This window comes from Caloenas nicobarica, chromosome 1 (genome assembly GCF_036013445.1).
Source record: "Caloenas nicobarica isolate bCalNic1 chromosome 1, bCalNic1.hap1, whole genome shotgun sequence".
NCBI lineage: Eukaryota > Metazoa > Chordata > Aves > Columbiformes > Columbidae > Caloenas > Caloenas nicobarica.
Genome location: NC_088245.1, coordinates 149,560,827 through 149,582,658, shown reverse-complemented (window position 1 = coordinate 149,582,658; position 21,832 = coordinate 149,560,827). Strand labels below are relative to the sequence as shown.

The window sequence follows — 21,832 nt, the reverse complement described above, 5'->3', positions numbered from 1 at the left end:
TAGCCAGTGCTCATTTTAAAGCTGAAACTACATATATGTATGTATTTTTAAGATTGTTCATCAAATTCATCCTCATGATCAGTGAGCTTATTTACCCAGTGGATCTCTTTTTGCCTATTATGTTGGCTATGGATTGATACGTAGTAATGGAGGCTGGATTCAGCGACCCAGAGAATCTCTTCTTCTGTTATAATCTGAAACAGAAGAAATCAATTTTTATGAAACTTTACAACCAGCAAGTGGTCTTGAGCTGCTTACTCAAGATAGCCATGATGTCACCACATTCGGAGAGCAGTACAGCCAGCATGTATTTTCTACTTACCCAGCACACCATATTAGTAGACGAGCTACACCAGAGCATTATGATCACCAACTGAAGCATAATTCATTTTGAAAGAACCAGCAAGTGGCTGGATACCCTTTATGGAAACTGTTAATGCTACACTTGCCCTTTGCTTTGCTCCACTAAATGCACAATTTAGATTTAATAAAGCATTACCATGACAAGCCCATTAAATACTGTAGTAATTACAAGCTTGATCTTGTAGTCCTTCTGCAAACTAAACTCCCACTGACTTCAGTCCAGCAGTGAACAAACAGGGCTCCCCCTGCCTTGTGTTTCAATGACAACACAATCTCAAAGACAGAACAGCTAAAAATGTGAAAATAAAGTTCTAGAGTATTAAAAAAAAAAAAAAATTATCCACATCTCCTTTTTCCAGAACATCATTCCTTCAAAGACTGATTTTTTTGCTCCTTGGTATGATATACAAAGTCAGCAGAACAGAGAGGACATAATTCTTAAGATTTGTCTGTTAAAAATATAGATCAGAAATATTCAAGCATATAAGAATCAGACAGAAAGATAATTAACAGTGCATTTACTACACAGCTGCAAGTCAATTCTTTAAAAAAAAATCCTGAAATATGACTCTGGGCAAAATTTAATGAGACAAAAAAAAAAAAGTAGTACATGCAAATAGTAAACAAAGATGAATTAATACTTGAGAAGAGAAAAATGGTAAAACTTTGCCCTGCAGTAATGGGAGTGAGGAGATTTGGCACCAAAGGAGTTAGTGTGATTCTTCATCCTTAGCCAACACAGGATAAGCTTGTCTGTCTTCCAAGCACTTGACACCATGTTTGTTGCTACAGGCTTCAAGAGTAATGCAGAACTGTAGAAGCATCATTTGTTTGCTTTCCCTTCTGGCCAGCATCAAATATTCCAACTTGGACCGGTGCACAAGAAATTATATAGCGTGTGAAGAAATTTGTCCATACAAGAAGGCATCATAGTGTACTGAACCTGTAAAGTGCAGTGTCTGTACCCTAAAACTTCATTCTAGACAAGTGTGTTTAGCTCCTGACTACCATACCGCTTTTCTGCTCTTCAGTAGTGTTTAAAGATTTTTTGCAACTACAGTTTAAATACAACTGAAGATGGAGAAAAAGCTGCTCTCTCACTCAAAGTTTCAAGAGACAGAAAAACATTTAGGATAGGTGATGCAGAGCTGGAAAACATTGCAAATTTATAGTGGACTTCAACGAGGATAGGAATAGGGAAACAGAGCTAGTATGAAATAATCCTTTTTATCAGGCAGTGATATACTTCATTGGAAAGGGAGGCAAGAAGCTCGCCGGGAATTAACCAGGTATCTTGCAGTTGTCTGAAAAAGCAGCAAAAGGGACCTGGAATGAATGAAGTCAAACTTTAATGAGAAATGGCCTTACCTTCACTCAGCACTAACAGCAGCTTTTATTGGTGTCTCACCAATTCCCCAGAATCTTCCTGTGCATTGGAATTCATTATTAACTCTAATAACACCACCAAAAGGCATCCTAAGCCTTCATTATTAGCAGTAAATGTTTCTCTTTTTCATCGGAGGAGAACCACTCACTCTCCAAAAACTTAAAATGGTACTCAATACCATGCAGAGCTGGTGGGAACATGAAATAGCCCCCAGCTCACAGCTGCGCTGCTTATTGACTGACAGTCAGCTGTCAGGCAAACAAGAGCTACAAATCGTGTCAGCCTCAGCCAGAAGTTCAGCCGATGCTCTTGTCTCATTACAGGTACTCGGAAGATGGAGTACAAGGGCAACAGCTGGCACGAGACCTGCTTCATCTGCTACCGCTGCCAACAGCCTATCGGGACAAAGAGTTTCATCCCTAAGGACAACCAAAACTTCTGCGTACCATGCTATGAAAAGCAGTTTGCCATGCAGTGCGTCCAGTGCAAGAAGGTAGTGCTCTAATTTTACTCACCTAAAACGTAAGGGATTGAAGCCCACCCCATTTTATGTCCAAGTAGGTAGAGTATCTTATTTTTCTATGACTGTTAAAAGATTCAGAATCAGCTGATTTTAAGAATGATATGATTTCAGCTCCCATCCTGCACCAGGAACAGCACTTAGTACAGTGAGAATTCCCTTACTCAAGGTTAAAGATCTCTTAGTAATGAAAGCATGTAGAGAACACATTTTTGAAAACAAAAAAGAGGCCAAACAACTCTGCACTGGAACAACCTCATTCTGGTATAACACATCATATATCATATACCCAACAATCCAACTGGAAGATGAGCTAATGCTGATCATATTTAAATATTCTAATGACATTCAAGAAAGACAGATAAGCTTTACACAGAGCAAATACCATTCCTAAAATAAACACTGGTAAACTCAATATGCTCCGAGTATGACTTTCTAGGCTAAGGACCTTTTATTAGTGAATTTCCTAAACTCTTTACATAGATAAAAATTTTAAAATTCTTTAAAAACAAACTAAACAAAACACAAACAAAAAAAAACTGTCTCCTTTGTGAAGGAACTAACACATCTGTTTCCCATGGATATATGCATAGGCAAAACCACACCGAATTCCCTTTCCCACTGCCACTCTTTCCTCTTTGTGTCCCTTGACCCCCTGCATACCTCCAGCCACCACCTGTGCCCACAATTTCTCCCATGGGTGCTACCTGCTCATTTGCCCTCCCAGTCAGGCAAAGCTGCAGTCTGGTCAGACATCCCAGCTGGCCAGAAATGCCTCCATCTTTGCTGTTGCACAGGCAAAACCAAACAGGTAAAAGCTAAATTTTGCTTTCAGCCTGTGACCTAAAGTATACCTAATTACCTTTACATCCATCAATTTTCTGAAGCTTCTAGGAGTTTCGTATCTTAAAAAAATCTGTCTAGTATCCAATGTTAACCACATTTGAGAACAGGCTCAAAAATACCTGGGAAAGAGGCAAAGACACAAACGAATACACCTATTAGGGAGCATGACCACATACAAGCCTGATTGTCAGGGAATCTCTGTTAAGGGAAGAAAAGAAGAAAAATTAAAACCGTCCGATTTTACAGCCTTCTTAGGAATACTCAAAGGGTCAAAAAAGTTTAGTTTGTCTAACATCAAGGGAGCTGTTTTTGTAGGCAACAACTTGTTATAAGAGAAAAACACCAGACAAAGTCCAAAGAAGCAGAAAGCAAAGACTTCAGCTAAAATTTGAAATAAACCAGTCTTTGCCAAGGAAAGTAACGGGGAAATTGAAACACATAAGGTAGTTCCTTCACCATGAAGAATGGGACAGGTGAAGGAACAGAGATGGGCAAATCCTAGCAGACACACACAAAAAGTGACATACAAAGACTAGGTTTAAAAACAGCGGACAATTAAGAGTATGACTATACCATACATGGAGAACAAAGTACTTTTAGTATGGGGCTTCTTTGTATAAATTAGGAAATTATAATAAATCACTTGTCTGATTCTCTCAAGGTCAACTCCAGTGAAAATGATTTTGCTGCTGTTAAGCCACCATTCCCCCCTCTCACCCACAAAAACCTCACCACCCTTACTCTCTACCAAATCAAGATACAAACCTGCGACCCTCAAAGAAACACCTGTCTGTCTTTCCATAAAACAGGCGATCACTACAGGAGGTGTTACCTACCGGGAGCAGCCGTGGCATAAGGAGTGCTTCGTCTGTACTGGATGCAAGAAGCAGTTGTCTGGACAACGCTTTACCTCCAGGGATGAGTTTGCATATTGCCTGAGCTGCTTCTGCAACCTCTACGCCAAAAAGTGTGCTGGATGCACAAACCCAATCAGTGGTAGGTCTTCCATCGCCAGGGCCTTTAATTTTTTTTTTTTTTTTTTTTCAATCAACTTCTAATATTAAAAATGGTTCAATAATTCATTCCAAATAACTTGAGAGGCTCAAGACACTATATAATTCAAGATGTGTGACATTAAATACTTACGATGCCTTTCAAATGCCTAACAAAAGGAAGTGGAAGGGATCCTTAATCCTGCTTTTCACCTGATTTTCATGGAACAGGTGGACATGCAGTAACAGCACTAAGCTTGTAATGGGATACGTGTGTTCTGTGCATCATTCCACTTGCGCGGGACCATTGATCTCAGTTACAACAGACCCTCCGCCAGCAGAAAGTGTCAAATTCGCTGACTTTTCAGCACAGCAAGTGAGAAACCACAAGGCTTTTAAATACTGCTTTCCAGTACAGAAGTACTTAAAGGAGTAACTGCTTAGAGCTTTACTATGAAACACTTAGCATAAAAATATAGCCTCTTCTATGAAGTAATCAGCATTTAACAACATGATACATACAGTCCAAGATAGCAAATCTGGGTTATATCTGGACCATTTTCTCTCTTGTTATTGCTCTGCCCTCGTACATATACCTCACTAACATGCTCGATTGCATAGCTTCCAGAAAAGTCAGTACATAACACCACAGGTTCTGTTTTCTGCTCATCTGACAGAGACATTTCTCTTCTGCATATTGCAGTCCTATTATGTTTTTTGTTTTGTTTTTCAAAATGTTGCTACTGAAAGCAAAACAAAACAAACACCCATCTCATCATGTAAGACATACGCCCAGCCAAATCTTTTCACTGACTTTCAGCTAGTCATTCCAATGCATCATATTAAAATTGCTTGTCATTCGTAGGTTAAGCAAGAGATAATCACTTCTAAGAGACGTAAGAGTCTAAGAGACTTTTAAGAGACATAAGAGGCATTTTTTCACTAGTATATGTTTGAACTCCATAGCAATCCATGAGTGGAATCTGAAATAGCATCACTTGATGGCTGATATGCTATTCTTCTCTTGTAATAGAATGCTTCTGGTTTTCAAACAGGACTCGGAGGAACCAAGTACATCTCCTTTGAAGAACGGCAGTGGCACAACGATTGCTTTAACTGTAAGAAGTGCTCTCTCTCATTAGTGGGTCGTGGCTTCCTCACGGAAAGGGATGACATCCTTTGCCCTGAATGTGGGAAGGATATTTAAAGCTCAAAATTAAAGGTAGGGAGAGGAGAGGAAAGCCATGCTTGCAGTATATAGTCTGAAATGCACGGCTGTTCGGAACTGGCTTTGCCACTCTGTGTTTTGCTGTACTACTAACATTATTTAACCTTCTTCTTCAAACTCTCCAAACCTGGGGGGAATACAATTTCAAAATCTCTAGTAGCAGTGTTGGCATCTAAGACTTTTACAAGCTAACCAAAACTAACGCAAAACCTGAGACGTAAAACCATTTGGGTGTTTTTGCCGTAACATACTCTTTTTTTTCCTTCCACTAAATATTCCAGTTACAAGCAAGTGATATAGTTCAAGGATTACAATGGCCTTGCACAAGACATTCATAGATGGACATTCACAGTGAAATCCTCAGCCCACTGAAATCAATGGCAAACCCCATTTGATTTCAATAAGGCTGTGGTCTCACCTCAGTGTTCTTGAGCTACATGCCTCGTGTGTGCTGTCAAGTGTGTAGAAAGACTGCGAATGTAGAGGGTGTTTCAATGTACAAGGATTTGTGCCGTGCCATACAGAGATAATGATAAAACAGCTGAAGTGGGAGCACTTCGTAACAGGCACATATTTTATTGCATGACTAGCTGATCATTGTGTGAAGTACAAGTTCTGATTGACAGTGTCAGTATTAGTCGACATTACACTACACATTGTATTTTTCGAAATAAAATCCTTTAAAACAAAATTGTGATTGTGGTTTAATTGTATTTACAGATTAGATATTTACAAATAAAATGCTTTCACAGTCTGAAGAAACACAACAGAAGAGCCATACAAACACAATCCTTTTTGCACCCAGTCATTATGAAACTGTGGAGTTTAGACAATCCTCAGATGGTCCCTGCTGATATAACAGTCTTTTACTAACTGAAATCAGTGGGAAAATAATCAGCAAAACCGAACGACTATGTGAAAATACTGAATTAAGCGCAGCCGATAAAAATGTGTTCACAGGTTCTAAACTCAAAACCAAAATATTGTTCTTCTCAGCAAGATCAAGACAACTAAAAAGACATCTACCTTTGCAGAAGTCTGAAGTTTAACTTTTATACTAGGGCATGCTTTAATTTTGTTCTGTATTGCAATATGTAATACCATTTGCTCTATCACCATTTCTGCTGTTTGCTGCAAAGGCAACTGTCAACAACATGCTGGCAGGACAATGAAACCAAGACGAAACAATCTAAAGGAAGATAACTCTCTTCCCAAAGCAAACTTCAAGAAATATGGCCATGTTATACAATGTATGATCCTGGTACACCCTCCATATGGGTTGTATCCAGCAAAAGGAGGAAAGTAGTATGTCACACTTCCAACAGGAATCTTCAGATGTGGAAAGACAAATTAGGAACACAATTATTCTGTGTTTAACTGGGTAGGGAAAGTTTGCTCCTAGTTCCTGCCACCACTTTTGCATTTGTCTCCTTTTGTGCCAAGCGTACAGTGCTCACAGCTCACTCCTCTCTCACTAATTCAACAAGCTGAATAGATGCATCAGATCAGATTTGGTTTACTGTACACCATTTGAAGAACTTGGCCGGCTGATATTTTTAAGTGCACACCATGCTAATCCGATCTCACTGAATGACTAAATTCTATCCTTTGGTGACTTCATTCTGTGTTGAAGACTGTAGTAAACAATAGCCATAAAAATCCCTCTTATATGCACACCTCCCATAGGAGGGTAAGCACCTCACTCTCTCCTCTGGGGTCTGGCAATCTCCCAGCACACTGCAGCTCTGCTCTAGTACTTTGCTGAGAGAAGAAGGGGGTAGAGTAAGGTAGTAAGGGCAGCACGGTTTGTGCCTTGTCCCCCAAGTGCTACAACACAGGACGAAACAGTCCCAGCTTTAGGGAAAGGTAGGTGAAACGTGACAAGGCTGGAAAGCACATCAGCCTGAAAACAAGCCTGTTACCATGCAATAGCATCATGCTATTATTCCAGTACAGTTCTGCAAATCACTCCTTAACACATACTAACACACATGTGCTGCTAGCAACTGGAACTACAACAAAATACAGCCTAGACTCTAAACCACTGCCAAGAAGCCACCCACAAAACAGAACTCCTACCAGACTGTTGCACTAGTGCAAGGACCAGCACTTCGCATGGTACTAACTGCTGCTAAAACTCCAAAGTAGCTACTGAGTTTTTTACCCTGTAAACTTTTTCTTAAGTTCTAATCACTTCAAGTCTGCTAAAATATAACTGTATAAAATGAACAAGTTTAATTACATCACAAAAACAAGTCAGTGCTACTTTGTTTGCTTTTAATTGAATTTATTTAAATAGGGTAAGGCTACTTAAAAGACAACTCTTTACATACAAAATGTACATTACGTTAAAGTTTGCTGTACTGAAGTACAAAAAACTGCACAAGTGTTTAGTAAAAGGGAAACAGCACACAATATTTCAAAACACACATTCTTACCATTTTACAGCATTTGAGAAGTGCCTTTTATTTCCTAACAGTGAATGGAGAACTTCTGTCAGTAATGAATGAAGCTACAGCTTTTGTTTTCAATATTAACCTATGTTAAAAATGTAAACAAGCTTTCAGATCACTACTGACAGCTTCTTTTAGTGGGTTAACTAAGTGGATTCAGAAGTTGATTCTTTTTTTGTTTTACTAACTTTGGAAGCATTATTATTATTATGTACCATCCATATCCAAAATGGATCTAAATTGGCTTCACCCTGAGCCACTGAGATTTAATAAAGTTTCCATCTACTTAACTGGATTTCTGCCTTATAAGGCACCACCAATAATCCAGATGAAACATCAAGTTTCACAGAAAACCAACATCTGTCTTAAATTAGGAAAGGAAGGGAAAACAGGTTGGGTTTTGCCTTTTTCTTTTTTCTTTTTTTTTTTTTTTCCCTTCCCCAAAGACTGCAACCACATATGCTAATGCTCCCAAGGTCCTTCTTTGTCTTCCTATCCCTGTCCCTCTTCAACTGTTAGTAAGTTGAGAAAGCACTGGCCTGCATTACACAGGTTTTCCCAATATTTTATAAGCATGATTGTAACCAGGAAAACAAGAAATTTTGCTGCATCGGCACATTTTTACACTTATGCATGTATAAAATATGCCTGTGTATTTAGGAGAACATGGCACTAATCCATTCACTACTTCCTCTCAAAGATTCACATCAGTCTAATAACATACTTCCATCTGTGCATTTCTTATTTCATACTTCAATAAGAGAAACTTCAATTTGAAGTAATGCTGTTAAACTAGTTCATCTCTTATTACCAACCTAACTGGCACTGTGAATTCCACACTCCTGTTCTGCACAACAAAAAGGAAAAAAATTTGTATTAGACTACTTTATCAGCAGACTGGTCAGTTTCCTCATCTAAATGAATTATCTTTTTAAAGCCAAGAAGGCTCTTGGGATCGCTCAATCTCAATAGCTATTTTAACTATTTAATCAAAAGTGGAACAAAACTGAATCTTACTGAAACAAAAAAAATATATATTTATATGTGTGAATTGTAGTGACATGCAGGAGATGAACTATAATAATCTTGAAAACTGAAAGTGGGGTGTTTAGTATATTGCAATATTATGACCTTTAAAAGAAGTAATGAACTACTTGGTGGTCAAGAGTAGACACTCCTAAGGTGACTGGTGATAATGACTCCAGCTTTACAACAGGGAACTTGTAAACTTGTTAAAACTTCACAGCAATCTCAATCCCTGTAAGGTTTAAAAAGAATTGTACTTAAAACTGTCTAGATATGACTTATCTGTTTGAAAATACGGAAGTAACATTTACGTTTTAAGCACCATTAGCTACTTCATGGCCATGTAACATGCTGGATCTTCTTCTTTGCTTCCGTAGGCTTTAGGTCATTCTGGAACACACAAAATATATAAGTATTCTTAGATATACTGCACAAGTAGAAGTTTGTAATTAACCTGCCATAGTCAAATCTAGTATTGCCTACTGCCGTACTCAGCTGTATGCTATTACAACAGCTTTCTATTGCCATCTTGTGGAAAAAGCTAAATATAACAGAACTTCTCTAGACAAGATAAAAAGAAAGCCAATGAATTTAAATACCTACAAATCATATAAGTCTTTTGTTTTTTCTTAATCCTAAAATTAGTTACCCAAAAACAACTTTCAATTATGCAACTTAGAAACAGGTGCATACAGAAGTTTCAAAATATACTTCTAAAGTTATTTCAACAAGTATTTTAAGGAGGCAAACTGAAATGGGATTGTATAAGAAAAAAACCCAAACAAACATCTAGGAAACTCATTTACTTCTGTCAAACAGTAAAAATGTTAGAAAAACAGAAGGAAAAGTTGGTCTTTCTTCGTAGTGACCTGTACAAAATAGTGAAATAATTGTCAAAGCCTCAGATGAACTAATCTTTCAAGCCCTGCCCCAAGAAACCAGAGAGGAAGGGGAAAAAAAAAATAAAAATAAAAAAAAAAAAATCAAGCAAGCCCAAAGTAAAACAAAGGCAGATTGAAGTGGTGAAATAATTACCTTTCATCATCTAAAATAAGAAAAAAAAAATCTGAGAAATTAGAGCTTTAATAGTTCACACAGGCAGAGTAAAGACAGGTATGAAAATTTTCAAGAACATTCTGCAACACACTGGTTTGGGGAGCACAATCCAGAGAAGAGTTTCAGTGTTATTTGCAGCAATCCTGTGGATTGCAACCACTGAAAGGTTTAAGGGAATTAGACGCAAAGACCAGAGGGATAGTTCTGTGCTATTCAGCATGAGAACTTCAGTTTTTCTTGAAAGTCAGAGAACAGCCAATTGCTTGAAAAGGCAATTGTCATTACTGTCCTTATACTAAAAATATGTCAGGCTTTACACTCTACAGCCATCTGCCAAGTATATTGATTCTTCCTGGCTGCATCACTTATTATTCAATGCTACATTTTCTAATTTCAGGCAGTAAAGTAACAACCATACATCACAATTGCTTAACTTCAAACATGTCTGACCAACTTTAACTGAACTTACTGGTAATAACTTGAACAAAAACTGTGGCTAAGGTAGAAAGTCAAATGCCAGAGGTCACAGCTTCTGAGTGTCAGTGATACAGTGTCACTTAAAAGTGTTCATCACTGTGTCTACAAAACATTTAAATTAAATATAAAGAAGCTGTGAGATGTATACTAAACAAGTTTCAAAAGCTCTGTAGGTTCAGATCTGACCAATACATGGAAGAGGCCTAAATTACTGAAGTTCATTAATACTGGCAGTAGGAAACACATCTCTCCAGAATCACAGAATGTTAGGGATCGGAAGGGACCTCGAAAGATCATCTAGTCCAATCCCCCTGCCGGAGCAGGAACACCCAGATGAGGTTACACAGGAAGGCATCCAGGTGGGTTTTGAATGTCTTCAGAGAAGGAGACTCCACAACCTCCCTGGGCAGCCTGTTCCAGTGCTCTGGCACCCTCACTGTGAAGAAATTTCTTCTCATATTTAAGTGGAACCTACTGTGTTCCAGTTGGCACCCATTGCCCCTTGTCCTATCATTGGTTGTCATCGAGAAGAGCCTGGCTCCATCCTCGCGACACTCACCCTTTTATAAACATTAATGAGGTCTCCCCTCAGTCTCCTCTTCTCCAAGCTAAAGAGACCCAGCTCCCTCAGCCTTTCCTCATAAGGGAGATGCTCCACTCCCTTCAGCATCTTCATGGCCCTGCGCTAGACTCTCTCCAGCACTTCCCTGTCCTTCTTGAACTGAGGGGCCCAGAACTGGACATAATATTTCAGATGCAGTCTCACCAGGGCAGAGTAGAGGGGGAGGAGAACCTCTCTCAACCTACTAACCACCCCCCTTCTAATACACCCCAGGATGCCATTGGCCTTCTTGGCCACAAGGGCACAGTGCTGGCTCATGGTCATCCTGCTGTCCACCAGGACCCCCAGGTCCCTTTCTCCTACACTGCTCTCTAATAGGTCATTCCCCAACCTATACTGGAACCTGGGGTTGTTCCTGCCCAGATGCAAGACTCTACACTTTCTCTTGTTATATTTCATTAAATTTTTCCCCGCCCAACTCTCCAGCCTGTCCAGGTCTTGCTGGATGGCAGCACAGCCCTCTGGTGTGTCAGCCACTCCTCCCAGCTTGGTGTCATCAGCAACCTTGCTGACAGTGCACTCTAGTCCCTCATCCAAGTCATTGATGAATATATTGAATAGTACTGGTCCCAGTACCGACCCTTGAGGCACTCCACTAGATACAGGCCTCCAACTAGACTCTGCCCCATTGACCATGACTCTCTGGCTTCTTTCCTTCAGCCAGTTCACAGTCCATCTCACTACCCGACCGTCCAGACCACACTTCCTCAGTTTAGCTGCAAGGATGCTGTGGAATTATATTCCAGTGGAAACATGACAATTCCTTAATTTGTATCATGAGGTAACACAACACAAATAAGACTTATGCCTACCTCGCAACATGTTTTAAAGAGGAGACGGTCCATTGCTCTTTGCTCACTGACAAGCCCTTAAAGACTAATCGCACCTTCATCAAAAATAACCACTGTTCTACCTTTTTCCCCAACTGGCATCTACATTTAGCACTATTACCTACATTTTCAAACATATGCCCTGTTGAATTAATATATCCTGCCTTAGCTCTTCTCTCATCACTTCAGCTCATCAGCCTCATTCTGCCCCCACCTTCAGTGTAATTCTCTACATAAAATTAGCTTTCAGTTGAATCTAACTTGCGGAAAGAAGGTGACTATTTACCTTTATGGTTAACAGCTCAGTCATCAGTCTTCTACTTCAGAAGAGCACCCCTCTGTTCAAGATCTCAGCATGTCACTCATAGCCTTATAGAAGCCCAGGTACCTGATTAAGATCACCATGGCTCAAAATGAGCACTTGACCTTTGGTCTCTCACTTCAACTAGTATGGTTTGTTATGGTTTCTGATTCAGACCCACAATCTAGGCAGCTCTCCAGATTTTCACATCCAGTTCCTTCCTCTAGCTTGCCAACTTCTGCATGAGATTTAAAACAGATGGCGTTCCTCCTCTAAGGATATATTCTACAGCTCTCAGCATCTCATTTCAGTTCCTGTAACATCTCTTCCTTCATTTTGACAAATGAAAGCTTGTCCTACTCAACCATTCAAGTGTGATTGTAACAAATGCTATCATTCAACTGTTTTCTTCCTTACTACGAAAAACAGACCACTTGTCCTCTCTTTAAGGCTGTTCATGTTGTTCTATAATGCCTATTCTCTCTCTGTCTCAGACCTACCAGTAGGACTATTTTGTTTGTGTTTTATTTGACTACTACCAGCACCACCTAAAGTATTACCTACTTACTCGTTTTAAAATTACCTGCATGTTTTCTACAAAGCTGCCTCTCTCATACACAAATTTCTCATGGACAAGTACGAAGTACTTCATTTCTTCCCTTCTGATCTTTCCCAAACCAGCTACTCTTTTGCTTGTTTCTAAATTAAAACTCTACTATTATTCTGAAATAATCCTGAAAACCCTTACAGGGGTCTACCTTTGGCTCCTGCAACTTTCAATTAAAATAAAACCTGCAAAACAAGATGTTTAATGTACATACCGGCAAATCAGATTCCTCTTTTGGAACAGCTCTCTTTAACTTCACAACAGTAGTTCCTGCTACTGGAGACAAAGGGTACACCTTCAGACTAGCCAACATACTGCTGTTAGTCTTTGAAATATTGTTCTGCTTAGCCTCGTTATTCCTCATTCCCAGCTTAGCGTCCTCTGATAAAGTGGAGGCTGAAATGTATGTTGAGGCATTTGAAGGAACTGATAATCTTCTAACAGTGTTGGTGGTGCTTCCAGCTGGAGGAGGTTTTAGGCGATCAGCAGCTCCGTTCTCTGTCTTCTTCACCTTTATGCTTGTACTTGTTGAATTGCCATCAAACACAATTAATGGCCGTTTCCTTAAACCTTCTACCGTTGTAACACTGAAAATACAAATCATAAGATTCTCAGAAACATAAGCTAGATGATCCAAAACCAGCATATCCAAGACACAAGAAGTGAAACTGAATTTTACCTTGCCTAAAGTAAAAATATATCCCAAAATACCAGCCTTAAACACTTAGCTGCTCCAGACTCAGGCAACAGAAATTGCTTCCAAAATATAAAGGGAGGAGAGGGGCAAGGGATTGTGTGAGGAACACAGTTCCTCAGTAAAGCAGGTTGTGTGAGGAACCTTCTAGGCAGACAATTACAGTTGTATGATCAAGGACTGTATGCTTATACCACTGTAGCTATTCCAGAGTAACTAAAAAGATAATAGTTGTTAAGTATTTCAAAAAGAAAATATTTGAGAAAGGGTGTGCCACCTTACCTACAAGAACAGCATCTAATATGCTGATGCTTTCAATCACGTTAAGATAGTCTAAAAGACCGTTAGACAAGGAATAAAACCACTAAGCAAAAAAAGCACACCTGTTTTTGAAATAAGCTGTCCTTGAACAGGAATCTTAAGTTGATTTAATGACTATTTTTTTAACAGTTTGTGCCTTCAAGCCTATGTGTATTCAGAGCTGGCCAATTTAGTAACAGCTGACTCATGAAAAAGGAATACAATCAAGCTACAGTACTATCAGAAAACATCCTGACTCCTGAAAAATAAAGCACAAAGTTATCATAGCTCACTGTACACTAGAGTTTTAGAAAAGCACTGCTCAAGAATGACAAAGTGCTTGAAAAGCACAGATTTGACAAAAAAAACCCCACACAACACCCCACCATTAAGTTATACAATCTTCTTGCTTAGAAACCAGTTTTAGTACAGACTATTTAATCATCTCATATTAAACAGAGGAATAAAAGTTGAACTACAGTGTTTTCAACAATGAAATATAGTAATTAACTTGTAATTAACAAATTTGCCAATATTCACATTGGGTATCTCAACAAACTTCAATACAAGCCACAAGCAGAGACTCGATTCATTTGACTTGGAAAAACTTCAGGTTACTAGTGGCTGATAAACCTCACGTATTAAGAAATTACACATCGCTTACACAATTTCTCTCAAGACCAGGGGTTTCCTCAATAAAAATGAAAGGAGTCACAATTTAAGAGCTCATACAGCAACAGAAAGTTAAGCTCTTACTCAGATTTGCTTCGACATTACTATCTGCTCACAACAACGTATGTCACATAATCCTCCTCTTTTTCTATTCATTGGGTTCCCGGAACAGACAAAGAGGGACCTTTAATTCATTTGGGACTTGTTTGTCAAGAGACTGGACACAACTCTTTGGCTTATATCTACAGTAGATGCAGTTTGTAGGAGAGCTTCTACAAAATGAGACTAGCTTCCAAGACCAGGAGTGTTCAGCCAGGCACATTGTTTCAGCCAAATACTACTGAAACAACAGTAGGTTTTAACACATCCATTAAATTAAGGAGTATAATTTAACTTGAAAAGCCCAAAAAACTGACACACTTCAAAATTCAAACATGATACTTTTTGACCACTTTGGCTTTATCCAGTAATTTATTCAACACTCCCAACAAGTTACACGTTCCTCTTTTTGAAAAGCTAGTTTACAAACTATGAGAAAGAAAAGATTGTATACATTTTTTCAGTTACCTTCTTCAATATAATTGGTCTGCTTTTCCTACGGAATTGTCTGTTTGGGTGGTGGTGGTGGTTGGTTTTTGTTGTTGTTATTTTGGTTTGTTGTTGTTTTGTTTGGTTTTGTTTTTTAAAATTCAGCTTGGTGAAGACTGGAAAGTCAGGAACTAACTGCAATTCTAGGAGGATTGTTATCTATTATAAACTAAATTTTATAATTATAGCACTTGTACAAATGACTGCAGGCTGCAATACAGATAATATTCCCAGAGAAAAACTTTGAGAAAGTTCCAAAAGAAATTTGGATGCTGTACCATCAAAAATTAATCTAATTTTTAGATACATGGCTCACAGAAGAACACAGAACCTTGAGTGTAACATTCACTTTATATAAAGTACAGGCAGCTTAAAAGCTTCAGAGTAGGACTTGCATTAGCCAGCACTCTTCTGAGGGAAGATACTGATATGATCCCATTCTGGGATCGTAACCCCTTCTGCGGGACACTCTGTGAAACCTAAATTTCAATGCACATCTTCCTCATTCTAGAGGAACATTCTAGCCACACTTTGGGCTGGGCTGGACAGAAGGCATGCTCTAATCCTGCCATTTACTTTGTAGAGCATGATAAAGAATGCAAGATTTACTAGAGGAAGCAAAAGCTTCTCTACACCGGCAATCCGGGTTTCCGCTGTTTCACATGATTACTCAGTCAGGATGGCCTCTGAGCAACTCCCAATTAGGAGGCAAATTTAATGAAAAATGCTCCTATTCTTGTCTAGCTTAGCTAGTACTTAAGGTAGCACCCTAAAACCAGAGAGAAATGAGGATTTTAGCTCCTACCCCTTGATTATCCTAAATATTTGCCTGTTACTAAAACAGGCAGGTGATCATCTCTTCTGTGTATGTCCGAAACTGGTCAGAAGTACCATGTTTTCCTCTGACCTCAATATTATCAGCGTATTCAGTGCTCTCAGTGGATGCCAAAGCAGCCTCTCAGGTGACTGTGGAGAAACGATGAACTCTACCAAGGCCACAGCTCTGAGCACACACAGCCACAGTGCTCCTGGAGACTGAGAGGTTGCAGGTGAGAGTCTTCGGACAGTATGGCACTTCAGAAACTACATATATGTTTTGAGATTCATACCATCCTCTTTCTTCCAGCAGGCATGATGATCTTATAGATCTACAAAATTAACTGTCCCTGAAGACAAATATTTTCCGAAATGTTTGAAGTTGGATAGACTGCATTTGTTTTTATTTGGTATGATTGTATGCAAGCTCAAATATTCAGCAATAAGAGCGTATAAACAATAATCTGTGATCTCAGATATTTGATTGTATTATTGAGGTATAACACACTACTGCAGCTCAGCTGACATCCAGCAAGTCCTTTAGGGCATGCCATCAATCACCAACGGTAAAACTAAATACGATATTCAACACCGACTTTAAATTTCAATGTGTTTTTACCTCCTATCTGTAACTACTAGAGGGATGCAAACACACTGAGTTGTGCTGATCAAGTCTCCAAGCCTCATATTCATTTCAGTGCACATTGTAAAGCTATGCTTTCCACAGAGGAACTCATCAGAAAACTCTTGTTGTCCATACAATCAATCAGCTTAACTGACTTATAAACCAAAGTACTTAGATCACATCTCTGACTTGCACGTAACTCAACATCTCACAATACCTAGCAATTTTGGTTTGTTTTTAAAAACAATAAAGCCAAGTTCTCCCTCCTCCTCTGTTCAAAGGCATTGTGCCAGTTCTGCTTAAGTGGTGCACACAACTATGAGGAAAAGTGTAATATTTTAACATCCAAAGAGATGATTGATCTTCCTCAATTCTTCCCATCAATATACTAAAACTAGAAGTTTTCTCTGTGCAACTTTTACTTACTGAAAGTACTGCAAGTCTTTTTCTCCCATTTCTCTGAGGTCAGTAATACTGGCAGTAAAAGGCTAACTTTTCTAGACAGCATTTTGCCAGCATATTTGTTAAGTATGAAAGACGTAATAGAAGCAAAAGCAGTAACTGCTGGAAAACCTTAAAACTGTCAGCAACAGAGCAAACGACTAAGCCTAGTATGCTAGATGCTAAATGCTAAGAGCAACCAGTAAAGAAAAGCAGATTGGCAGATTAAACATATTTCCTCATACTTACTATTTTGCCAGCAAATACTATATAGGTTTAACCATTACTGAATTTTAGTATACCAAAATAATAGCCCTTAGACTTATTCTACATATACACTCTGGATTAAGCCGTTCTGCTACCTAAAAATTAACGTTGCTGCCTCCTCTCAGAAATACTCACCCTGCTATATTTATTTCTTTGATAAAAAAAATGTTTGCACATATTTCAGCACACCAAGAGTTTCTTATTATTCAACCACTAACCTCATGCTTTCATCCTCAAGTTGCAAGTTGTAAATAAACTGAGGTACTATAACCTTTTATGCACAGGGAAAAAAAAGTAAACGACATAATAGGACAATTCAGTGTCCTGGTCACTGCTAAAAATTAAAAAAAAATTACAACCAAAAAAGAAAGAATAAAACACAGAATTTGTTTAGCTCTTCCAAGTCAGAAATCTCAGTAAAGCTAGAACAGACTCATGAAATCAACAAGCTATAGTCCTGCAAAATTATAATAAGAATTTCCATCCATCTTTCCTTAGGATTTACTGCTAAAGCTAAACCAGAATGCCACCCATGCACATCATACATTGAAGTCGTGGGCAGGGGATGGTCAGGAGGAAAAGAAATTCAGTAAAATAAACTTTTGAGGAAGATTTGGCTATCTGATCAAATACAAACAGAAAGATGTTAGAAACAAGGCAGAATGTTTCATTCAGAAAGCAGCTGTTATTTTTGAATTGGACACACAAAACTGCTGCAGCATACACCCCTGACTCTAGAGTAGACCAATCCTGTCCGGGGAGCAGCCTCAATTAAACATGCTGTTGGTACTTCTCTTAAACACTGTAAATATTATTATTATTTAACAACTATATGGTGAAACAAAAAAATAATTAATTTTTCTTCATTATAAAGTACCTTGAAATGTACCAATAACCTAGTATCAATACAGGCTGGGGGATGAAGGGATCAAGAGCAGCCCTGCAGAGATGGACTTGGGGGTACTGGTTGACGAAAAACTGGATGTGAGCCGGCTGTGTGCACTTGCAGCCCAGACAGCCAATTGCATCTTGGGCTGCATCAAAAGCAGTATGGCCAGCAGGTTGAAGGAGGTGATTCTGCCCCTCTGCTCTGCTCTGGTGATACCCCACCTGGAGTTCTGCATCCAGCTATGGAGCCCTCAGTACAGGAAAGACATGGACCTGTTGGAGAGGGGCCAGAGGAGGGAAAAAAAAAAAAAAAAAAAAAAAAAATCAGGGGGCTGGAACACCTCTGCTGTGAAAGCTGGGGTTGTTCAGCCTGGAGAAGGCTCCAGGGAGACCTTATTGTGGCCTTTCACTACTGAAAGGGAGCTTCTAAGAAAAGATGGGGATAGAGTTTTTAGCAGAGACCAGAGACTGTAGTGATAGGACAAGGGGTAACAGTTTTAAAGAGGGGAGATTCAGACTAGATATAAGGAAGAACTTTTTTACAGTGAGGGTGGTGAGACACTTGGAACAGGTTTCCCAGAGAAGTGGTAGATGTCCCTGCTCAGTGCAGGGGGGTTGGACCAGATGACCTTTGAAGGTCCCTTCCAACCCAAACCATTCTGCGATTCTCTGAAAAGAAGCACTATAATCTAGATACCATTAGCATTTGGATGACAAAAAAATATTATCTTCCCCTTTTTCCTATTCTTGCTTCTAATGCAGGAGACCTGACACAGCATTCTTTGTAAGCTGTAACCACATCCAAAAGCTGTAGAAGTTTCATTAATCAGGCAAAGAAAGATTAAACTAAATGCATTGTTCTAAATTCTCCAAGCCTAGCCCAATAAAAGCTAAATTACCTTTCATTATCACTTTTCAACTCATTTTGCTGTCTTTTCTTTTCCATCATTTTCCCCCATCTACTTTTTGGTAAGTCACGCTGAGGCAGGGGAATGGCGTGTTGAATATAGAGATCAGTGAGACCATCTTTGTCCATCTTCGCATCATTTTTTACCACTATATTCTTCTGTAGGGAACAGGAAAAAAAAGTTGTTATTATTATGACAAATTCAATGCACAAGCATCTTAGTGGCATAGTTTCTTTTTTCAAAAGCTACATTAAAGTAGTGTATTGGGCATAAATGACAGGGTTTCAGAAGTGAGGGGGCTGCAGAGGTGACCGGTATGGAGAGGCCATGAGCTGCCCTGTGCCAATGACAGCCTGGTCTCCTGCCTTCCTACTGTCAACTTCCCTATTTTCTGTGTGGATTAGACTCAGTCTCTCCCTTCAGTGAGGCAATGGGAAATGCACGATGTTTGGCTCACTGCAGTGGTTTGTTTTTCCACTACTTGTAAGCGCCATCTCTTCACATATCTCCTCACATGCCTCTTCCTGTGTGTCCTTTTGTGTCGTCCCCTGCTCCTGATGGCTGTTGCTCTTAGTTAACTATACTTGAGCACAGGTGCCATGAGCTCCTCTGCTTTAAATTTTGGTGTGTGACGGGCTGTTTAAATCAGTGTCATAAACAGTTGGATCCAGCTGCAACCAGTACTGGGCATTTCATCACCTTTGCCCGCACAGATCAACCCTGCAGGCCCCCATCCAAAGCCCTGCAATTTTTCCCAATTAAAATAGTAGCAAAAAAAAAGGAAAAAGTTAGACAAACTGTTGATGACTGATGTTTTCATGCACTCTTAAATGCATTTCCCTGAATCCAACAATACCAGAACTCTTCTTCACACTTCTAAAAAACAAGCAACTAGTATATAATGCAGTTCAAACTTACAGATGTAGAGCCGTGTTTCCCTTCCCAGGTCCCAAAGAATAAGTTGTGAAAGAAGAATAACTGTCAGTTATAACAGAACACCAGTTTTCTTTCTACTCGTGTATAGGGTTTTAAAAACAAAATTTCCTGGTACCTCCTGCCAAATTTATTAAAAGAGAAAAACCCCCACTAACTTACTACAAATTAAAGATCACTGAAAGCAGGTCAAGTCTCTGCCACTACTGCTTTTGGCAACACTTCACGGCTTCTAATATGGGCCTAAAACCTGTACATTTTTGTTCAAGTAAACTGCATGGGCAAGAGCAGAGGAAAATTCAGTGAGCTTAGAAAAAACCCTACCGCTTTGATTACTGTTGTTTCATGCACCTAAAGTTTTCAGGCAAGGCAGTAACAAGAACTCCAAATAACATCAACCGAAGCTTCATACAGTCCAAGACTCTTTACAACTCACTTTCAAACTCTTTTTTATTTTTTTTCAATCATACATACTTAAGCATTAGTTCGACAGATTACATATGATGAAATTTCCTTAATTCACTATGAACAAGGCAACATCAATGGAATAAAAAAAAATCACCTCTCCAGTGATAATTTTACCATATGCAAACACCATCTCACAGACATGCTGATTTGGTTAAGTTATTCTTTACCAGCTACAGTACTCAAACATAGCCCCTTTGCAAACATGGAGACATCTCTCATACTACAGACCTCCTCTAAGCAAGTACCCAGTCTACAGAGTACTGACTTGGGTTTTGTTTTTTCCTAAAGGCTTCTTAAGTAGCCATTAAGGGCGATACAAACACTGGAAACCGCAAGAGGGCTGGGAGAAAACAGCCTGTGTAGACAATTGGGGGTAAGAGTTTCCCTGTGGTTTAATCACAGAATCACAGATTGTTAGGGATCGGAAGGGACCTCGAAAGATCATCTAGTCCAAGCCCCTGCTGGAGCAGGAACACCTAGATGAGGTTACACAGGAATGTATCCAGATGGGTTTTGAATGTCTGCAGAGAAGGAGACTCCACAACCTCCCTGGGCAGCCTGTTCCAGTGCTCTGGCACCCTCACTGTGAAGAAATTTCTTCTCATATTTAAGCGGAACCTACTGTGTTCCAGTTGGCATCCATTGCCCCTTGTCCTATCATTGGTTGTCATCGAGAAGAGCCTGACTCCATCCTCATGGCACTCACCCTTTACATATTTATAAACATTGATGAGGTCACCCCTCAGTCTCCTCTTCTCCAAGCTAAAGCGACCCAGCTCCCTCAGCCCTTCCTCGTAAGGGAGATGCTCCACTCCCTTCATCATCTTTGCAGCTCTGCACTGGACTCTCTCCAGCAGTTCCCTGTCCTTCTTGAACTGAGGGGCCAAAAAAAATGCAGAGAAACAAACAGGGTAGATCTAAAGCACAGGCGACCCACACCGAGGCAGCAGGGCCGTAGTCTCGGGACTCCTTCCCTTCCCACCGAGCACGGCAGGCCCCGCAACTTCCCCCCCAGCCCCTCCTCAGGGCCCACCGCCCCGGGGCGGAGCTGGCCCCCCGGCCACACCTGCTCCAGGGTGAGCAGCAGGAACTCCTCCGAGAGCAGCTCCGGGTGCAGCAGCAGCTCCGAATCCGGGCGCACCGACCCACGCTCCTCCACACGGCCACACACCCGGCCCCTTCCCTGCGCCGCCATCTTCGTCCCCCACCGGCCGCTTTCCGGCCTCCCACAAGGCCGCGCGGAAGGAGGAGGAAGGGCTCGCGCGGGAAGTGACGTAGGGCGCGTGACGTTAGGGCGGCGTGGGGCCCGGAGGCGCTTTCCCGGTGGGTAACCGCGCGACACGGAGCCGCCGTCAGGCCGGACAGCTGCTCGGGGCAGCGCAGTTCTGCCTGGCCGATAGGGTGAGGGCATCGCCGCGTCACGCTGTCCAACGGGGAAAGCGAAATCTATTGTGTTTTATTACAGCTCCGCCAGGTAGCGTATGAAAGCACAGAGCGGTTGTGGAGCATCTCCCTTGTGAGGAA

At 40.2% G+C, this 21,832-nt stretch overlaps 2 protein-coding genes across 10 annotated transcripts in view; one reads left to right on the top strand and one right to left on the bottom strand.

Moving 5' to 3' along the window:
• FHL2 (four and a half LIM domains 2) overlaps positions 1–5,999 on the top strand; it is a 44,199-nt gene extending 38,200 nt beyond the window's left edge. For all 9 annotated transcript variants that reach the window (XM_065638418.1, XM_065638366.1, XM_065638409.1 and 6 more), the window contains 3 exons: positions 2,074–2,243; positions 3,926–4,112; positions 5,164–5,999. In XM_065638418.1, the coding sequence (XP_065494490.1) occupies positions 2,074–2,243; positions 3,926–4,112; positions 5,164–5,315 (509 nt within the window). In that variant the 3' untranslated portion in view covers positions 5,316–5,999. The remainder of the gene's footprint in view (positions 1–2,073; positions 2,244–3,925; positions 4,113–5,163) is intronic.
• Positions 6,000–7,511: 1,512 nt separating this feature from the next.
• On the bottom strand, positions 7,512–21,539 carry C1H2orf49 (chromosome 1 C2orf49 homolog). The gene is made up of 4 exons (XM_065645864.1): positions 21,375–21,539; positions 18,899–19,065; positions 12,923–13,295; positions 7,512–9,205 (listed from the first exon to the last, which is right to left on the bottom strand). The coding sequence occupies exons 1-4, from the start codon at positions 21,501–21,503 to the stop codon at positions 9,149–9,151; spliced, it is 726 nt and encodes a 241-aa protein (XP_065501936.1). The 5' UTR covers positions 21,504–21,539; the 3' UTR covers positions 7,512–9,148.
• Positions 21,540–21,832: the final 293 nt, after the last annotated feature.